General features: G+C 54.0%; 4 protein-coding genes across 4 annotated transcripts; 1 reads left to right on the top strand and 3 right to left on the bottom strand.

The window, feature by feature from the left end:
* Nucleotides 1-1,265: 1,265 nt before the first annotated feature.
* On the top strand, nucleotides 1,266-4,196 carry HD553DRAFT_74643 (uncharacterized protein). The gene is made up of 6 exons (XM_046184464.1): nucleotides 1,266-1,435; nucleotides 1,509-2,234; nucleotides 2,309-2,542; nucleotides 2,603-2,921; nucleotides 2,990-3,410; nucleotides 3,482-4,196. Exons 2-6 carry the CDS (start codon nucleotides 1,511-1,513, stop codon nucleotides 4,037-4,039), a joined length of 2,256 nt encoding a protein of 751 aa, XP_046034905.1. The 5' UTR covers nucleotides 1,266-1,435; nucleotides 1,509-1,510; the 3' UTR covers nucleotides 4,040-4,196.
* Nucleotides 4,169-7,982, bottom strand: HD553DRAFT_74860 (uncharacterized protein). The gene is made up of 4 exons (XM_046184465.1): nucleotides 7,792-7,982; nucleotides 5,605-7,694; nucleotides 5,336-5,530; nucleotides 4,169-5,270 (listed from the first exon to the last, which is right to left on the bottom strand). Exons 2-4 carry the CDS (start codon nucleotides 7,561-7,563, stop codon nucleotides 4,299-4,301), a joined length of 3,126 nt encoding a protein of 1,041 aa, XP_046034904.1. The 5' UTR covers nucleotides 7,564-7,694; nucleotides 7,792-7,982; the 3' UTR covers nucleotides 4,169-4,298.
* A 3,760-nt stretch (nucleotides 7,983-11,742) lies between these two features.
* HD553DRAFT_314932 (uncharacterized protein) lies at nucleotides 11,743-15,261 on the bottom strand. Its single transcript, XM_046180417.1, has 13 exons — nucleotides 14,922-15,261; nucleotides 14,721-14,845; nucleotides 14,267-14,642; nucleotides 14,015-14,194; nucleotides 13,859-13,925; nucleotides 13,424-13,794; nucleotides 13,226-13,340; nucleotides 13,109-13,161; nucleotides 12,841-13,047; nucleotides 12,598-12,777; nucleotides 12,259-12,525; nucleotides 12,145-12,180; nucleotides 11,743-12,078 (listed from the first exon to the last, which is right to left on the bottom strand). The coding sequence occupies exons 1-12, from the start codon at nucleotides 15,054-15,056 to the stop codon at nucleotides 12,160-12,162; spliced, it is 2,097 nt and encodes a 698-aa protein (XP_046034903.1). The 5' UTR covers nucleotides 15,057-15,261; the 3' UTR covers nucleotides 11,743-12,078; nucleotides 12,145-12,159.
* Nucleotides 15,262-15,292: 31 nt separating this feature from the next.
* HD553DRAFT_74478 (uncharacterized protein) lies at nucleotides 15,293-19,816 on the bottom strand. The gene is made up of 12 exons (XM_046184462.1): nucleotides 19,596-19,816; nucleotides 19,361-19,527; nucleotides 19,021-19,274; nucleotides 18,870-18,952; nucleotides 18,159-18,804; nucleotides 18,014-18,099; nucleotides 17,754-17,932; nucleotides 17,512-17,694; nucleotides 16,589-17,443; nucleotides 16,446-16,518; nucleotides 15,744-16,384; nucleotides 15,293-15,658 (listed from the first exon to the last, which is right to left on the bottom strand). The coding sequence occupies exons 1-12, from the start codon at nucleotides 19,648-19,650 to the stop codon at nucleotides 15,626-15,628; spliced, it is 3,255 nt and encodes a 1,084-aa protein (XP_046034902.1). The 5' UTR covers nucleotides 19,651-19,816; the 3' UTR covers nucleotides 15,293-15,625.
* Nucleotides 19,817-19,910: the final 94 nt, after the last annotated feature.

The raw sequence follows: 19,910 nt of genomic DNA, 5'->3' as shown, positions 1-19,910 counted from the left end.
CCCATCCCATCCCATCTCCCCCTTCCGCATTCGGGCGTTGCGGCGGGCAAGGTTCGGCAAGCGAAAACAGAGGCACATGCTGTGCTACGGGCGAGGGTCACATCCAGGGGAGGACTTCTGCGATGCTATCACTGGACGAGCGAGCAGTCAACGCAACATGAGAACGTATGGGATCGTGTGGAATGTGGATTTGCGATTTCGAGGATCGAGGATCGCGCTATCAAGATCGGGCAGTACGGGGGAAAAGGTACGAAACTATCGGAGCGGCCAGGGGTAGTTTTGGTGGCTTGGGTGCTCGTTCAGGCCGGAAGAAGCAATCTCTGTCCCGAATCTCCGACGGACGATATAGCACCACACGACACCCGAGGCCTCTGCCAGGAGACTTGCCATAGCCCATCCGCGAGTAATACGACCAGACGATCCGGAGAGGCACGGCCGTTACGAAAATCCAGGGGGGAACGAGGTCGATGCAAAAGGGACGCGTCTGTCCAAACGAAACGTCGCTTCCCCCGGTCTGGCCCGCTAGCTTCGCTCGTATGACGTCCCCCACACACTCTTGGACGACCTTGCCTTGGTACCTCGGGGCGTTCTTTCACAGCCATCCCGACTTCCGTCGCACACTATCTATCGGGACCTGGCCAACGTCCACCTTGCCCTGCGAACCAAAAGACCGAACGTTCCATCGGGACCGCAATTGTGTGATCCCAGCAAATCCAAGCTATGCCTACGCGATACTCGACCATATGAGCACGACCGAAGGCGTCGTATTCCACCGCCACGGGGGTGCGAACATCACCATCGAATTCGACTCGCCATCCTCGCTCGACGACTGAAAAGCCTGACAAATCTTACGCACTCGAGCGGATTGAGATTCGCAAGCCACCTAGCCCGGGCAAAAAAACCTCCCCCTTGTCAACTGCCCAAACCGGGCTGGGAAGAGCGGCTGCAAATCCTGAAGTTAGCGATTTCAGCGCCGATCAGAGAACTACGTCGATTCACTCGAAATACACGATACAACCGATCAACCGACTTCATCCGCCTTCGCTCCTCGAGGACCGGGAGCCGAGCCAGGCTGCAAATCGACTTGTTCATACCCTTTCATCCTACACACTATCGATAGTCGAACTCGAACGATCTAGTGCTTGATGCCCTTAACGATCGCCCGTGCTACCTAGTCATTCCTTTGAACTTTCCAAGTGGACATCGTGGATCTCCTGTCTAGCCTCCACCCAGCAACCAGGATACGCCTTGGACTCGAACGGTTGATGTCTTACGGCCAATCACTTTGACTCGCCGCTGCCCCCCGCCCGCACCCTCCTCAACTTCGATTTCTGCCCCGACCGAACGACTCGATCAGCTGGACTGACCCTTTTTTAACCCACTACTTCTACCTACTTGGCGTTCCGTTCGACATCGTATCGACAACAATCCGACAGTAAGTAGAGACGCTACATGCCGTCTCGCTTCAATATGCCTTTCGGGACTGACTCAGTGTCTCGATTTGGTAGCAATGTATCAGGTCCCCTACCAAGCTCAGCAACCCGTTTACGGGACACATCCCAACGCTCCGGCATATTCTCCATTCCCTCTAGAGACACCGAGTTCGGCACCAAGCTCGACACCCTCGCTCTACCTCTCTTCTGGTTATTCCTCTACGTCTACAAACCCCCTCTCGGCTCCTGTCACGCCAAGCATCGCTCCGCATAATACGTGGAGTCTTGAGCAGCAACAACAAGCTCCACCGCTGGAATCACCATATCAGTCCTATCAACTTGGGAGCCCCGTACAGCCGGTCAAGACAAGTAGCATGCTACAGTTGATCTCATTTTCGCCCAAGGACGGGGAGGAAGGGACCCAGGTTGAGATCGTGGTCAACGCCATGTTTCCCTTCCAACCAGTCCCGAATCACCAGACGGGCCCACCGCCACCCAAGACCTTGCGTATCCTCTTTGCTCAAATGCCGGTACCGACCAAGGTCACAAATATCGTACCCGTCACCGACATGGAAGGAAACGAGACGTTCGACGGCTTGACGCTGTACGCGGACGCTCCTGACCCGATAACGACCGGATTGATGCCTCTCGGGGTGAATGGCCAGTTCGAGCCGTTCTCGGTGACAGTATGCGCACAGGTGTTAGGGTCAGATAACAGGATCTTAGAGACCAAGACTATGGGGCGGTTTACATATGTGCGCGGCGGTGGCGTGATACCGGATCAACAGTCGGCCGCTTTTGGTAAGTGGATGCGCGACTGGCTCGATCCTTTGGTCTTTTAGGAGTGCGCCAACGATTCTCTTGTGTTCCTACAGCCTCGCCGTACGGGCAGGCTTCGCGACTGCTTAGAACGCCAATCGACCATCTCACACCGAGTCGGATGTCACCCGGCCTTGGACCACCGAGCGCAACGCTCATGAGACGCGGACGCTCGGAAAATGGTCATCTTGCTGGACAGTCTCCAGATAACTTTGGGAATTCGTATCGACCCGATTACCCGACACGATATACCATGGCACCAGGACTCCCGCCTGGAGGTAGTCCTGCTTGTGAGTATGCCCCTGTTTTCGACCAGCCGAACACTGTGCTAACGAAGCTCGTCTTGTTAGACTCGACCGGTTTCGCAAGCCCAAGCACCCTTAATACCCCCCGCGATTGGCAGCCCCAGACGCCAAATGACCCTGGCCGAAACGCATATGGTGGACCGCCACCACCTCAGCCTTCTCCATTACAGCAATCGTCCTACGATACGCAAGCGTCCGCGTCGTCTTCGCCTGCGCCTGGAACTGTACCGGGTAGTTCGCAGCCGAGTCTGATGAGAACGAGTCAGCTAGCAGGAGGACAGGCAACAATGAATACCTACGTCATTTCCAATACCAAGGCGTCATTGCAATTACAACAGGACCTGAACCTGATGGCTGTCGGATGGTTAGTCGTTTTTTCCTGCTCGACTGGTCAGTGCGATTTTGATTGGGTTTCCACATCATGAAATACAGGAATCAAGAGGAATGGCATGCCAAGCGGAGGTTGGTACAATTCTGGCGTCGTCAGGAGGGATCCATCATCCATGCAGCTTTCCGCGCCATATCTCAGGCCGAGTACATACCCAACAGCATCGTCATCTCGTGCATATACCGGGAAGACAAGAACGAATGCTTCGTCACATCTGTAGACGGTATCTACCTGCTGGAAGCCTTGGTCGGCGTCCGTTTCTCGGTCGAGGAGAAGAACAGGATCCGTCGGAACCTTGAAGGTTTCCGACCGATCACGGTTTCGAAAAACAAGCAGGGTGCAGAAGACTTTTTCAAGCTAGTCATGAGCTTTCCAAACCCAAAACCTCGAAACATCGAGAAGGATGTAAAAGTTTTCCCTTGGAAGATATTCGGAACGGCTTTGAAGAAGATTATCGGCAAATACGTGAGTATTGCCTGGCAATTGGAAAACTGGTTAGCAAGGCAGGTTTGCTAAATACTCGCGTCTTCCTTTAGTCTGCCAACTATGCCTTGCCGCCCAATGGCAATATGGCGCCACCTCAACTTCCCGTCCTCACTCGACATCCGTCCCCTCCGGTCGAACCCTACACCATCCCCGCTCCCTTGATGCCGGCACCTGTGCAACATGACTCCTTGCCGGTACACTTCCCATCATACCCAATGAGCCGATCCGTTCCGCCTCCGGATAAGCCAATGTATCATGTCCAGGTGGGACCGGACGATACGTATTATGGATCAGGACACCATCCACCGCTCAACCAGGGTATGCCACCGACACCTGCATCATATCACGGCTTGTCGTCCAATTCGAGCGGTTCGCTACCCACACTTGCGAGCATGGGGAACCATCCCGTTGACATTCAGCCACCGGGCAACGATATACCCGGACTTCCTCGGTCTCACTCGGGGGCAATCGATCAGTCACAACTGACCTATCCCAGCAGTATTCCGCCATTTTCAAAGCAAGCGGATGGATTCCCGATGGCTCCTCCCGACTTACAACCCCCTCTACGCACCATTCCCGGCTCGATGCAACAGGACGCGTATCATTGATTGGTCGGCCAAGATAGGCAGTCAAACACTATCACCTGTACAATATCATCATAATACACTTACGACAGACTATAAAGCCAGCGACGAGGCTTGTATTAATCGAGCATGCACATATCCCATATCATCGTATATGTCACAAAGGTATTCAGGATACATGCGTCGCGTTTCTTTCAATTGCCGGCATAACAATATACAACGTTATTACAACTAATGTCCATGTTTGAGAGTCGACATGCGCCATCGTCACTGTCGGCGGCTTCTACCACCCGTGTGATCGGAATGACGAGCTGAGTTCACCTTCACGTTGGCGTAGATGGCGTGCTCGCACCCAGTCGTTGTGTATCTCTTGCTCTCCCTCAGTCATACCGTTGGAGTAGTCAGCAGAAGCGTGGCCAGTCATTCGGGATCGATGCCAGTGACTCATGTCGGCGGTCGATTTGCTTCGATTGTTGGCCAGGTTGGACGGTGGGTGAGTTGTGTTGGTCCCGCGATCGCCCGGCGGTCTGTCTCCTTGTGGTTGCTGAGCTCGGGTAGAGGTTCCCGAAGTGAGTGGGCGCAAGCCGCTACCTCCTCCCAGTAGATTGTGAGAAGTGCGACGTTTTGGAAGCGACGGGTCCGGGTGGCCATTGTCGACGACATGACCCGCTGGTTCGGTATGCTGGCGCGAAAGTGCAGGTGATTCATCGTGTTCGGCTTGGCGTGCGGCCTCTGGAAGATCTTGAGCAGATGCCGTCGGCCTAAGCCCCGAGCTCTTCCTCATCGGATACATGGGAGCTCTCGATTTTCGCTCCCAAATTAGATCTGTAAGCGAAAACGCAGTGAGCTCGAGTCTCCGGCTGCAACCAGGAAGACCAGACGTACTCAGTCGGAGGTCTTCAGGCAGCTCAGTGGCCAACATCTGACGACGTCTAGTTGTAGGTGTTTGTGGAAGCGCGAGGTCGAGCTGCGGAGTTTGGGTACTTGCTGCGGGCACGGGTTGGCTTTGGCCTGCGGTATCCGAAGAAACTGTAGGCGTGGCCAGCCCAGATGTGAGACGCTGCAGCGCAGGGTTGCCGTTGCCCTGTTGGCTTTCACTCCCGCTCTTGCTTCGTTCGGACTGTTGTCTGCGACCCGAGATCGCTTCGAGTCGTCGCAATGCAACTGAACTGGGTTGCAAGACATTCGAGTCTTCTTCGGGCGATGATGAGGGAGATAGATCGGCTGCATTCACTGGCTTGGGAGGAAGTCGGAACTGCAAGCGCGATGCTTTTGATCAGTAATCGGTCCTATCATCTCGCTAGCGGTTCTCAGACCCACCTTGCTTCTCCCCTGATCAGGTTGCTGTTTGGTAGCTTCGGCAGCCTCGATAACGGCCAGTTGATCCATCAATCCGCCGCGACCGATGCTGATCCCGGTCATGGCAGGGATTGCAGCGGCGCTCTTGCTCCGGTGTATTGCTCCAAGCCCAGGTGCAGCAGAAGTCACGGATGGCTGATGTCTCTGTGGCGCGGTCTGTAATCGGAGCCGGACGAGCAGTATTGTATCAGGAAGGGTCCAACTTGCCATCGACGCTATTGGCAACTTACCAGATCTGCCATGCTTTCCCCCCGCTGCAGGACGTCTCGTTGTGTCTCGAAAAGATTGCTTAACAAACCGGGTCGCGATGAAATCGTCTCCGATTTGGCAGGTTCTGGCCTGGACAAGGAAAGACTGCTCTGGCCGCTGTTGCCAAAGATTGCTCGCTTTGCGAAAAGTTCCCGCTTCCTTTGAGCCTCCTCTGCTGCCTTGACTTGCTGAGACAGCGCACCGGCAACGACCTTGTTCGCCACGGCCTTGCCCTTGACACCAGTCGCGAAGGTATCATTCGGACGCTTCTCCTTCTTGCCATCCTTTTGAGGACTGTCGCTTGCGCTACTCCATCCCGCATCATTGTCGTCGGAATCGTCATCGTCCTCTTCATCGTCGACGGTTTCGAAAGACTCGTCTTCCTCCTCGTTGTCCTGACTGAGCTGAGCAGCTCGCGCTTGCGCACCCAAGAAATCGGGCTCGCTCTTTTGCCGCTTCATGTCCAAGATCTTGCTTCGAGCCTCCTGTTGCCTCTCCTTTTCCTGCTGCTGCTGCGCTTCCAAGCGAGCGGCGATGGCGGCCGCAGCCTTGGCTTTCTCTCCAGCGAATTTACCCGCCATGTTCGAAGCCGACGCCACCCGCTTGGGAGCAAGAACTCGCTGCATCTGTGCCTGAGCAGGGTGCATCTTCGCCACCGCCGACTTGGCCTCAGTCGAGAGACGTCTGGGAGGAGCTTTAGAACCACCGCTCGACTTTCGCCTGACCAAACTTGTCGTGGCGACCTTGTTGTCTTTGGGCGTTTCGACCACACCGGCAAGCGGTTGAGGGCTCGACGTCATGACTTCGGCAGATGTGATGGGCAGCGTGTCCATCACCTGATCTGAAGTCGAGACATTACAAGCCAAGGGCGAGGTACCCGGCTTTCCGATAGATCTGGGTCGTCCAGGGGAAGCCGGGACCCGCGTAGTTCCAACGCTGCTTTCAGCAAGCGTACTCCCAGCATCGGTACTACCGCCATCACTAACGGCAGACACGCTACCATGTCGACGACGATCGCTGGGGCTGTGAATGAAGAACATTGACTTTTTGCCCTTCTTTCGAGCTGAAGAAGAGACTGCTTGACCAGAGCTGGTCTGTCCTACTTGTGATTCAGTCAAACGCCGTAGTGCCGAGCTCGACAGACGTTGCTCTCCCGATGTTCCTGAAGATTCTTTCGAAGATCGACGATCTCGACAGCCAGATCCGCTCGAAGTATTTCCAACCGAGTCAGTGACCATGGTCGCCATGGGATCTTCCTTTTCGATTTGTGGCGAGTAAACTGGGCTGCGACTGAGGTTACTCTTGTCGGATGAGGCCTGAGATTTCACCGAACGGTCAGAAACCGCTCGCGATCGGTTTGGTGGCGATGTGATGGTTGACATAGGTGCGAGACCAGCAGAGCGGGACGCCACAGCAGCAAGAGTCGATCCTGTAAGACTACCGGTAGTCTCGTAGATCCTGGGCAAGGCCAATGGCGGATGCATGATGGATCCGAGAGGCGTCTTCGGGGGCGTGGGAGCCGAGGTGTCGCCCAACGAACCGACCCGGCTGGGCACAGGGGTGGGTCCGACCACTCGAACCTCCGGACCACCGAGAGATGAAGAAGCTGTGGTGAGACTGGACGCCTTGCTTTCGTCGACGTGAGTTTGATGTGAATCCTGGATGCCTCCGATAGAGACCGTATTCGCATGCTGCCACTCAGATGCGCGAGTGCGAGGTGAAACGGAGCAATCCGCCAAAGTGACGGCTGGCAAGATCTGACCGGTCTCACCCTCTCGTACCTCTCCCGGCGGAGAACCTGAACCGCGACCGGTACTGCTCGATTCTCTCCTACCTGTCACCACATTTCTGCACATGGCCTGTACATCGACGCTCCCGTCAGTCTTGTTGAAGACGAGGTCTAGGACCTGACCGAAACTGCGCTCCCGTTCGGCTTTCATCTGAGGTGTCTCGCGGGACCAAGCTTTGCCGTCCCATCGAAGCTTCCTCGTACCCTTGGTCTCGGCTCGAGAATCTTCGATACCCTGTCTGGCTATCAAGTCTTCGAGATGGGACCGCGTACGAGTGACCTCTGCGACGTGTGGATGTTTGTCATCGACGAGACTTCCTAACGGGGTCGGGTAGGACGAGGCTTTCGGCGTAGAGCTGACGAGATTCGAGGCACCAACCTTGCCCTTGCCCGACCCGTCGAGCCCATCGCCAAGTCGAGCTGACCGTGGGACTTCCCGAATCGGTGTCATCTTGTTCTTGTCCTTTCCACTCGATCGACGTCTGGCCATGTCAGGCCGCATGGGCAGGTTGTTGGCAGCCACGGGCCCGACAGGTACCGGATCCCTCTGCTCTGTCTCTTCCTCCTCGTCCTCTCCATCGGTAGTTACGAACCCATCCTCATCATCTGTCGCCTCGGGTCCTTCATCCGACCCAGTCCGCGGTTCTTTCAACGTCGGACTAGCCCTATCTATCGAAGCTCGAATCAAATCTCCTGCCCCGCTTTGACCCGTGTCCTCTTCCTCGGTCCCAATCTCCGACTCCCAATCATCCTCCTGACCGCTATCATCGTCGTCATTGTCAACACCACTTCCGCCAACATCTTCCATCGTCGCCACCTCCACGCGATCATCGATCATAGCATCACTGCTCGCCGAAGACGATCCGGACGAGACGGTCGAATACCCATCCTCGCTATCGATTGCATAGTCGTGCCCGTGAACGAGCGGGGTAGGTGACCGGGAAGATCCTCCAGTCGATCCGCTCGCATGCGAGTTCATACAAGCCTGATGCCAGAGCCTGCACGCACCATCGTCCGGGTCATTATACGGATTGGACCTTTCATCAGCCTCCATCTCCATGTCAAACAAATCTCGCAAAGCAGATCTAGAAAACTCACCTCCAACAGACGTTCTCCAATCTCCTGCCGTCCTTGACGACGTCTTTGCATTTTGTCAACACCGTCCACATGTGACTGACGTTGTCCGTGCTATTGAGCTTCGAGTCCAAGGCGGGTGACGAGAACGTGCAAGAGAGGGAGAGGAGCGGTTGTGGGAAAGGGAGATCATACGTCGGCTGGTTGGGATCTGGGCTGTAGGTCTGAGGGAGGGAGGTCGGGGATGAAGACATGATGGCAGGCATGGTGAATGTGTGATGTTGTGGCGTTGCGTGGCGTGATGTAGTGGGAGGTCTGCGTAGGTCGGTTCTCGGCTATGCGAGATTTCCTCCCGCGTCTCCCGCTTTCAAAATCGAGCAAGGGGGAACTTGGTGATCCTGATCCTCAAGGCTCGAGCAAGATCAGATCGTCTGAAAGAGGCGATGCAATGTGACCCGCACGGTCTCGACTGGTTCAAAGGGACGTCGATAGGTCTTGTGGCGGCTGACCCGAGAAGCGGAGCCTCGGTACCACTTGATCGATGTTCTTTACGTCGGTTCTTGCCGTCGCAAATTCGAACGCTGCCGACGATAATATCTGAAGAACGTCGAGATTGACGCTTCCGGATTAGAGCTTGAGGAAATATTCCGAGGTGGACGATACTGATGTGTGATGGCGGCGGGGCCATACACCGGTCGTCTGAGCCTCGCAGACGCCGTGTCCGAGGTATCACGAGCGAGTAGATCCAAGATGAATGATCTTTCGTCGAGGTCGTTCGATGTAATGATACAGAGAGCACCCAGTGTCGGAGTTTCAACCGTACAGAGATGTAGTGTCTATGGCGAGATAGGGCACGGCAAGGACGTGACTGCGGTCCAAGATTGTATCCCGATCGAGACAAGGAGTTTCAAAGGTCGATGGTAGTGGACCCGGTCAAATGGTCCTTAAAAGATGCGCGTCGCGGCTTCGATAGGCGAGATGATGGTTGTACAGACGAGTGAGTACAGATTGCAGTACAAGCAATAGCGAGAAGTCAATAGCTAGTAGCTATGTGATGGTTGAAGAGATGATACGGTGAACGTCGAAATCCAGTTCGCCGTCTCTCCTCTCCTCTTGCTCGTGATCATGTGACTGACCCTTCTCTTCCCTTCGCTTACGGGGCAGGAGGGGGAGCAATGGCAAAACGCGGGGAACGGGGAAACGAAGGACCTCGGGTCGTTGACCATGGACTCGTCGTCGACCCCAAATTACGGTCGGCCTCTTTGGTGCAAGGAGCGGCGCCCATCTTGGGTCCCGCCCCCAGATTTCGGAGGTCTTTCTGACAGCGACACACCCTGTACCATTGCCAATCGGTAACGGTAGCACGGCAGTTCGATCGACGAATGATGTGACTACATCTCGTTTCATTTCGGTTTGAGGAGCTTCGGCCGAATCCCTTGCGCCCTTGCGAGGAAGATCTTCTCGTGATCTAGCAGGCGCTACCTATTGCCGAGGTCAGGCGATGCTTCACACGTGCGTAATGCGTGATGTCGCTCTAGTCTATTCTGTGTCTCGAATCGGTTGGTGGCCGGTGATCCATGCACCCTACATCCTTTCGCTGTATTGCCTCTGGACATCGAGCATGTGAGGTCGGAACATCACAGGCATGATGGATAGGTGGTGCGGTCCGCTGCCAACGGCAATCTCTAGGTGACGGGCTAGTGACCACTGACTCCATAGACCAAACTGCCCAACCTCTGAGACCCTGAGCCTTTCCCGGCGAGCCTGCACAGTTATAGCGCGCTCTCGGACATGGATCAGTTCTCCCCATCAACTCGACTTTGCTCCAGGAAGGCCTCGCATCTTTCCGGCGTACTTGCCAACCAAGTCGAGTCGTGATCTCGCGCGCCTCATGCCGTCTTGCCGTTGCCGTCCTATACCGTACTAGTATTCTAGAATCCGTCAGTGCGACTCCCGTGTGTTCCCTGGAAATAGTATTTGGTATATATCCAGGGATAAGCCCGGCAGGTCGGTAGCAGCTCGTCGACCGATCGAATACGTGCTTTGCACCGTCACAACATCGTTGCGCGCTATACCGCCGACAATCCGAGCAACTCGATGACTCGAGCTGGCCGGAATGACCTATCGGCTATCGGGCATCGCAGATCACGTACTGTCATACTTGACGTACCACAACCATGTACAACCCTTCTCAGGACGTCAGTCCGATCAGTCCATTGAATGTCTATCCCGTACCAAACTTCCTCGGTGGGCTGCGTCGCACCGCCACCTGATCTGCGCTAGCGGGATTTCACTTTCGCCGAGCGACTAGTCCGGAACGCTACTGTACCGGGACGCAGTAACCCATTAGGACCTTAATAAAACGTATGTGGGGGAGCCTTGACGGTCCGGTCCCCCGACGTCGGATGCGTGAAGAACGTCACATGAGGACTCCACAGTTACATCGTATATCGTGAAGGTAGAGATGGCAAAAAGCTCGCTTGTTTATTGCAACGGACAAAGGCGCTAGGCGCACGAATGAACTGCCAGTAACTCTTACTACGGTAAGCAGTTTCCTACGAATATTGAGACGAGTGTATTCGAAAGGGAACCATAAGTGTATTGGCGAACGGGTGATTGAGAGACGACTGCTATTCTTTGTGCTTGTGAATGACCCTGAAGAGGTCTGCGTCGCCGTCTTCCGATCACAGTGAAGGTCCAGCCAGACAAGCCGCCAGTTGGTTGTTTGTCCAGGCTGGGATTCGCTCGGAATCAGCTCGATGGGCGCCGTTCTTTGTCCCCAAACACCTGTTTGGACAAGAGTCGAGAATCAGAGAAGTTTAAAACCTGTCCGGATGACGGGAATAAGAGCCGGCCATTACCTCAGAGCCATCTCCATCTCCATGGATCTGTCGCCGTTGCTAAAGGCATCCATTGCGAGCGCAATCTCTCGAAGCTTAGGCTCTCGAATCTTTTCTTCTGGGACCCAGGTCTTTGCCGCAATTGCCATCAACTCCTCCCAAGATCTTTATGTCAAGAATCACAGACAGGTTAACATCAGCCAGGATTGTTGCTAGTATCTTGGTCTTTTCAGAAAATTTGCGTGTCTGGTGCTCTTGGAAGTAGGTGATGTATCAACTCCTAAGCCCCGTACATCGTAACAAGGTATTGCTTATCTGGGCGGATACAAGGAGGTCGGCCTTCGTGAAGACATAGATTGAGGATTCGTATACTTGAGTTGTTCAGGAACCATCAAGTTCATCAAAACAATTCGATCCCCATCAATCCAATCAACTCATCATCACACAAGATTGTGTAACGTAATTGATCCAGCCTGTCTTGCAACCTTGTCGGTCCAGATTGGAACGTGAGTCTTGCCTCGCCTTTTGACATCTTTTCGTTCAAAATCACCATCTGACAAGCTCTCGCCTTGTAGCTATCGTTCATCATACCCTACCATAAGTAACCATCAACAACGTCCGACTGCACCTTCCCGCCCTGGAGACGTCTCTGCGCCAGTTTCCATATGTGTGCTTGTGCGTTTCTACGGTATGGGATGACATCGTGCTCGACTCTTTGGATAAGACTGTAATCACTACAAATACAAGGATCGCTGAATTGGATATATGAGCATGAGACGAAGAGGAACACAAAAGCGGAATCGAGATAACAGACGGACAGCAGGAGCGAGCGTTTAGGATTTCCCGTAGGTCTCCTATTTGCGAGGTAAGGCAGAAGACAGATGAGAATTCGGCAACATAATAGCTGCGAGCAGACGAAGCCAGACGCTCACCTTGATCTCCTTCTCAAACTGCTTGACAATAACCTTGCGCTGGATCTTGTTGGCCGCAGTGAGCTGACCACCTTCAGGGGTCCAGAGCTCGCCGCTGACGATAATGTCCTGCAAGATCTCGGGACCCTTGAGACCCGCCTTCTGTCCGGTTGAGCGGAGCTCCTTCAGAAGGTACTCCTTGACTTGTTTGTTCTTGGCCAACTGCTCGAGGTCACCCTCGACGTTGATTCCTGCCGCCTTCAGATGGTTACGCAAGTTGCCCTCATGCTGTATGCCATATGGCCGTTGGATGTCAGTGGATAGTCACAATTGACTGGCGATGCGGTGAGCAAGACTCACAGGAACAACAATGGCGATAGGACGATCCGCATCCGAGTCGGCGTAGACCATCGTGTTCTGAGCGACGTCGCAACTGCCGTACGAGCTCTCGAGCTTTTCGAGCGCTAGGTATTCACCCGATCGCAGCTTGACAAGGTTCTTGATTCGGTCGACAATGGCGAGGGTACCGTTTGCTTCCCACTATGAAATCAACGGTCATCAGTGACCGATCCTGAAACCCTGCCTACGAAGACCTGGACTGACCTGTCCAATGTCACCGGTCCTGAACCACCCATCGTCGGTAAAGCTCTCCTTCGTGACATCAGGCCTTTTGTAGTAACCCCTGGTGACCGAGCCCCCTCGCAGCCAGATTTCTCCCTGAGGAGGGTTGTTGCTAGACAGGTAACCCGCCTCAGGGTAGTCGTGCAGCTTGACCTCGAGCGAGGGAACGATGCAGCCGACGGTAGAGTACTATTCGAACAAGCCTATTGATTTCAAGTGGTTCGTAAAACCATTATCAGATCGTGCTTACCTGGAAGAACCCAGGAGTCAAAACGCAACACATTCCACAAGTCTCGGTAGCACCTTTTAAGATGATCGAGCAGCACGTCATTGCCTGCTCCACTCTGTCGCAAACGCGAGGACTAACCGTATCCCTGCAAAGCCGTGGCCAACGTAGTGTTCAAGAACTCTTGGGTGGTCCTACTCAAAGCGGCTCCTCCGTTCATCATCAACCTAACCCTTCCACCAGTAGCGGCTTTCGCCTGTGAATTGTCAAAAAAAAAAATTAACATCAACAACCGCAACTCGATGACACAGACTCCAATGACTGCGACAAGATATTCACCTTGGCGAAAACGACCTTGTCCAGGACGGCACCGGTCATGGGCACCGTCTTCTTCAGATGGTAAGCCAAGTTGAAAACGCTTTGGACGACCGCCGGGCTCTCGTGGATCTTCTTGACAATCCCCTTTCTGATCAACTCGTAAACGGCAGGAACTCCGACGATGATAGAAGGCTTGTACGCGACCATGTCACCGTCACAATTCCTAACCGATTCTTGCGTGAGCGTCTTGACAGTTCCGTAAGCGACGGGGACTCCGGTAAAGTAGAAGGTCATCTCGACCAGGAGCTCGAGGATGTGGGCAAGGGGAAGAAAGGCGAGGAAGACGTCATCTGGCCTGAACTCGGGCTGCAAGAGCTTCTTGGTCCCGGCAACTAACGTTTCGAACATCTCCTCAGCGCAAGATCTCGTTGCCACTCGCGCAGGGCATAGACTCACGTGAACAGATGATGTTGTGATGGGTCAACAATACTCCCTTGGGTGCTCCAGTCGACCCCGATGTGTACTACCGGTAATATTTGTCGATCAGCCGGTAATGTGAGTCGATCAGCTCGCCCTTTCCGGCTCATCGTGCCAAGGTTTCCAAGGACTCACCATGATACAGAACAAGTCATCCCTCTTGGGTCTCTCTTGCTTCCAGATCGAATCTCCGACCATGTTCTCCTTGCCAAGGTCCTGCAATTCTTGCATACCCAGAATTCTTCCGGTAATAGCGTTCTCGCCTTCCCCAGCTCGTCGTTGAGAAAGCTTCTCCGAGATCTTGTCGACGATGCTCTGTTTGAACACGTACAAGGTGGTCAGCATCGCCCATCAGCATATCGTTGATCGCCGATATCATGAGCTTACCTGGTCGGCGTCTTCTTCCCGATCGTAGACCACCCAGATCAACGTAGGACACTCATCAATCACCTTCAAGAGGGTTCCCAACAGGCTAGCGTTGGTGAAAACGAGCCTGACCGATGGCTCGTGGAGCGAATGTTGCAGACCCTCCGGTCCGAGCGTCGTATACGCTGTGGTAAGAGGATGACCCATCCGAGCCAGACTGTGGCTCATGATCTGCCAGTTCATGCTCGTCTCCGCATACACTCCGACTCGTTCTTTCCCGTCTTCGTCCCTCCAGCCGTCCCGCCCGAGGCCTAGATGACGCATACCCGAGGCGGTTCGACGGACGCTCTCGTTCAGCTCGTTATAGGTGTGCGGTTGAGGTTCGGACATTGTGAAGCTAACGAACAGGCGAAAGGATTGATCGAGTAAGCTGAGACGGACACGATCGCGATGACTGGGTGGCGCAAAAACTCACAACTTCCATAGCTTCTCCTCGGTCTCGCCTTCAGCTCCTCCCTTCTTGGGAACAGTCTTCTTCTCCTCGACGATCTTGAGGATACGTCGGTTATAACAGGCGACCTTGTTGCCGTACTTCTTGACCTATGAGACAGCGTTATCACAGTTGCCTCCTATCAGCAAATGGGCAATTCACAACATCCCGACGACGTAGACTGACCATCCATGGCAAGACATCAGCGACGGTATCGACTCCATCAGCAGGACTGGTCACCAACTCCTTGGAGAGATAGGATCGCCTGATGTTGGAATCTTCTTTCTGGGGCACGGATGCCTTCTTGCCAAAGAGGTTCATGGCGAGATTGACTTGGTTGTATAGAGGGTTTTCAGGTGTGTGGAATGTGAGCAGGTGAGGGTGATGGTTCAGGTAAGGTGAAGATGTTTCCGTCGAATTCGAATGGTGGCCAAACGAAAAGGTATCAAGAATGGGATAAGGAAGTGCTCCTGAGCTCCTGATGAAGCGACGGTGACAGCTACAACAACTACCACTCTATCTGTGTTTCCCCGTGACCTCCGTCGTCGTCGTCGTCGTCGTCGCTTCCCTTTCGATCGCCCTCCCTCCCTCGCGAGCGATGATGCGTACCGGCCAGGGGCGAGCGATGGAGGGATGATGATGATGATTAATGGGGAAATCACGTAACGTAAACCTTAAATCACGGCATGGCTGATCTCCGCTTGTCCATCTTGGCGCAACGAAGACCGAGGGCGGTAGAGCAGAGCAGGGGACGGAAGGATACAGCAGCAAGGAAGCTCTTGGCATATGACATTCCACCCGGAGGTTGTCGAGAGATCACGGGACTCTCAGACGAAGCGGGGATACATTTTGTGTCCAATGATTGAACGAACAAGGGCCCTGCTCGGGCCTCAATGTTTCTTCAGTTTCTTTGCCATAATAGGCTGTTTCACGAAGCGATGATGAGGATCACCCAAATCAGCGAACCGCCCGACTTCAATTCATGCCGAGACTCGGGAGCCGACTCACCTGATCATCATCGTCGTCCGAAATCAACATCAACCGCTTCCTATTCGCACGCCCCGTCCCCGATGCTGCAACTGTGCCTGTACCGCTCGCCGCTCCCGTAGCCGGAGTGACCGTACTCGAACCTCGTTGAGGCAGATAATCCTCGGCTTGTGTCGATTCGCCCAATATCGATGCGGACCTCGACGTACCCGCCCGCGTTCCCCTCCGAGTACCGCCCGTCACCGTCGTCGTCTCGACCGGGGTGAAGGCCTGAACCTCGGGTTCTTCCTCGTCGTCTTCAAAGATCGAAGGAATCGCAGCTACCGCCTTTTTCCGACCTCTCGTCGGTTTGGGCGCCGGCGCGTCTTCGGCTTCGGAAGGCGTCGTCGTTCGACCTCTTCGCGTGCGAGTAGCAGTAGCAGCAGGAGTCGGTTCTGGAGTCGCCGACATCTGCGTCCTTCCCGTTCGTCGCACCGGTCTGACCGGGATGTCATCATCGTCCGAATCGGCAGCCAATAGCTTTCTCTTTCCCTTGGCCATGGGTTGAGTCGATTGAGAGGTAGATGCAGCTGTCCTCGCTTGAGATTGCGTTGCGGAAGGCATCTGGCTTTGTGTGGGTGGTTCGGCCGTTGGTGCTGCTACTCCTTCGTTCGCCCAGTATGCTGTGAAGGCTATCGTTTCAATACCGGCGTGAGATGTTCGGCCATCATGACCGGTACGTACCCTTGCCCAACCCATAATCAACGGTCGATTTTAGCGTCATCGGTATGGGATCCTTTTTGACGGCCAAGGGTTGCTATTGAGTAAGATGCCGATCAACTCTTCCCCTTGTTCTCGACAGGAATCGCCTGCCATCCTATGCATACCTTTCTGAACTTTTTGAAATTCTTCTTGCCTGCCCAAGCTGGATCTGCCGCCGCCGCCCTCTCCGCCGCTGCAGCCTCCTTGTCTTTGCGGTACAGATTGACCCGCTCGATGACAATGAAATTTCCCGTCGTCGATGTATCCATATCTTCTAGTAGCCTGTAAAGCTCCTCGTCCGTCTGCCTGACCTTGCTTGCGGTCGTCGGTTGTATGATGTTCGCCTTGGTCGGTTTCGAGATCTTGAGCGCGTTGAATTCCATATCAAACTCGTCGACCTTGTTGCTGCCTCGTTTGACCTTGTTGGCGGCTTTAAGAAAGTTCTCATCCTTGGAGACGTTTTCCGGCAAGGTCGGAAGAGTCTTTTGCGTCGGGCGGAACTCTTCTTGAGCGGGCGGCTGCGGTACCGTTCCGGTAGATCTCGATGGACCGCCTCTGAGATCGGGTTGTTCGGCTTCTTCCTCCTCGTCTTCCTCAGGAATATCCTCCACTACAGTCCTCGACTTTTTCTTCTTTTCCGCCAACGTCTTTCGTTTCAGATGTGCCAGGAAGCCGTCGTCATCATCTTCATTATTACTGCTATCGACCTCCATTTGCGAAGCGGCCGTCGCTCTAGCCTGACTTTTAGCCTGTGTGTACAGCTCTTCGTAATCCATCCCATCCGGCGGCATCGAATCCGGAACACCGCTTTTGTTCTTGTTGCTGTCATAGAGTTGACGGAATTTGGCGAGAGGGTCATTTGTGCTCGTTTCTGGTTCGTCATCCTCGTTACGAGAATCGTCAAAGTCGAAAAAGCTGTTCTTCGACAGAGTTCCCGCCCTCCTTTTCAAGCCGTTTCTTGATTGCAGCGAGCTTGTTGCCTAAAGTTATCAGCCATAAAAATTTGGTGAATTATCTGGTAATTTCGAGCCAATTCAAGAACACTCACGATTCCCCTATCAACCTCCATAGGTTCGCTAGTTGACGTGCCTGTATTCGGTACCTGACTAGGTAGAGCTGAAGCAGTTTGTGCTTGCGTCCTCGTTCTCTTCGCAGGTGGAGCTTCTTCATCACTGTCCGAATCGTCAAACATCGAAAACTTGTTCTTTCCTCCAGCACGACGTTTCAAAAGCTGCAATGGCAAACGCGATGATTAGCAACATCGCCTCTTGAAATGGCTCCCCGACGCACAACTCGACCGGCAGGAGGTGCAGGTTCTGTGCTCTCCTGCGAGACGTGGAGGCTGGCATCCTCATCCGGGTGAGTGGAAGGGATCTCGGTATCGGCCCTTTCTAGCATCCGTGAACGTGAAGCTGGTTGGGTAGACTTTTGTGTCGCCGGCAATCGGCTGGTCATCTGGCTAGAGACATCTGCCAGATTGATGGGCAGCCGGGCGGTCGGGCAATTAGGGCGTCAGGACTCTGTTAAGTCCGAAATCTGAGCTTGCGTACCTTCGGTCTCCTCAAATATCGTCATACAGTCGGGTTTCGTCAAGCCCATCCACCAATTCTGCGAAAACTCCACTGGAATTCCCATCCTATCTTGCCGCCAAGCCATCAGTTCCTCAATCAAAGGAAGCTCTCAGACTCGACTCACGATTTCGGCGCCTCGATAAAGACTTCCATCAACTCTTCGTCTCCTTCCCACTTGTCTTGAATCGCCTGCAGAACTCCATCTCTGTACAGCATGACCATGGGCGGACGTGGCCACTCCGAGCCGTCTTTCAACCCATCAGATCCAAGCAACGCCTGCTTGATCTCTTCATGCAGCGCGGTAGCTGCTGTCAATAACGGTTTGATCTTCTTTTTGAAATCCTCTGCATTCCGAGGCGGACGGGTCGTCACATCCAGAAATTGTACCGGAGCGCCTCCGTTCTTGAGAAACACGTCCTCTTGCGACTTTTTCGCTCCGCCTAGGACGAGCACGGTCGTCCCGTCCCATATCTTCCGTCTTTCTGGGTTTGGCTCCCACCAGCTAGGATCCGATCTGGCATCCGTGATCTTATTACCTTGCCCGTCTTTGATGGAGACTGCAGGCAAGCAAGCTGACTCCAAGGGTAGGAGCACACCGTCTTGAGGCGAGACGGACTCTAAAGCTGTGAGGAGCTGGTTCAGGAAGTCCGAACGGACAATGTAGATCGCGGAAGAGACCGCTTCGAGGCAGAGGTCGTTTGCTACGCTGATCTCTGGTACTGCCACATGGGTAGTCAAGCCTGGGATTATCTTTTTCTGGTGAGAGATACCTATCGTGGCGTTGGGAAATCAATACACATCGTTCAGTGAAGGAAAGGGAAGACACGATGCTCACCCCATCCTCGCAACCTTTGAGCTAGCTCGATCTTGGCAGCCGTCTGATCGGTATCCGCGAAAACGTATGATCGCCATGTAAACCTGTTTTCATCGGATGGGTTTTATTGATTAGGTGTCAGAAGCGCGAACAACGCTGCAAACAGACTGACACCATCTTTGCGCTCTTGGTAAGATGAACAACAGTCCCATCTTCGATCTCGATCTTCCCCCACTCGTTCAACTCCTGATAATCCGCATCTACGGCCTCGGTAGATATCCTTCCTTCGGCGCCTCTCGGGGTACCTTCGTGCGGATGGAGCACCGTCACGGGCTTTTGTTTCGATTCGTCTTTCTGGACTTGTTCCAAGGCCAACTTGGAACCGGCGATTTGGGTATCGTTCCAATATTCGATGGGTACTTCGGTCTGAGAATTGCATATGAGAGAGAAATGCACATCGTAAACAAACCGCATTTCCAGCTAGACAACTGGAACAACTCCGGTAGGCTCACCACTTTGCCCTGCTTGCTGATTTTGTCCTCCCAGCTACCTAATCTGATTCTCCCTGCTGTTTTGGATACGGATTGATGATCCACGACGACGTCATTTTCCACTCCCCTGCCGAGCTTGAGCGTTTTATTGACAGGTAGCGGGACGAACTTGGTCCTGGCAGGTTTCGCTGTATATAGCAAACAGAGCACTTTAAGAGAACATCAAGCCTTCCGACATCAAGACCACGAAACTGACCTTGAGACCCCTTCTTGGCAGCCTGAGCAGCTGTATCGACCCGGACGATCCACATGACGGAGATTCCCGAGGGTGATTCAGCGCGGGAATGATCTTACTCGCATTCGTTCGCCGGGGCGGTCGATCAACAGCTGATCGGTGCGAGGTTGGAAGTTATAACAGCAAAACTCCTCCAGTCTCCTTCGACATGCTTGTGTGGCGATGGTCGACAGGCAAGTGATATTACCGAGATGCTCGACCTCGGGTTGACCTCACAAACAAAACACCCAGATAGCTGAATACGCTGTTGACAGCCTCATCGTCGCGGACATACCT

This window comes from Filobasidium floriforme, assembly GCF_021052385.1.
Source record: "Filobasidium floriforme strain CBS 6241 chromosome Unknown HD553scaffold_17, whole genome shotgun sequence".
Taxonomy (NCBI): domain Eukaryota; kingdom Fungi; phylum Basidiomycota; class Tremellomycetes; order Filobasidiales; family Filobasidiaceae; genus Filobasidium; species Filobasidium floriforme.
Note: the sequence above shows the minus strand (reverse complement) of the source record. Positions and strands in the feature narration are given on the sequence as shown.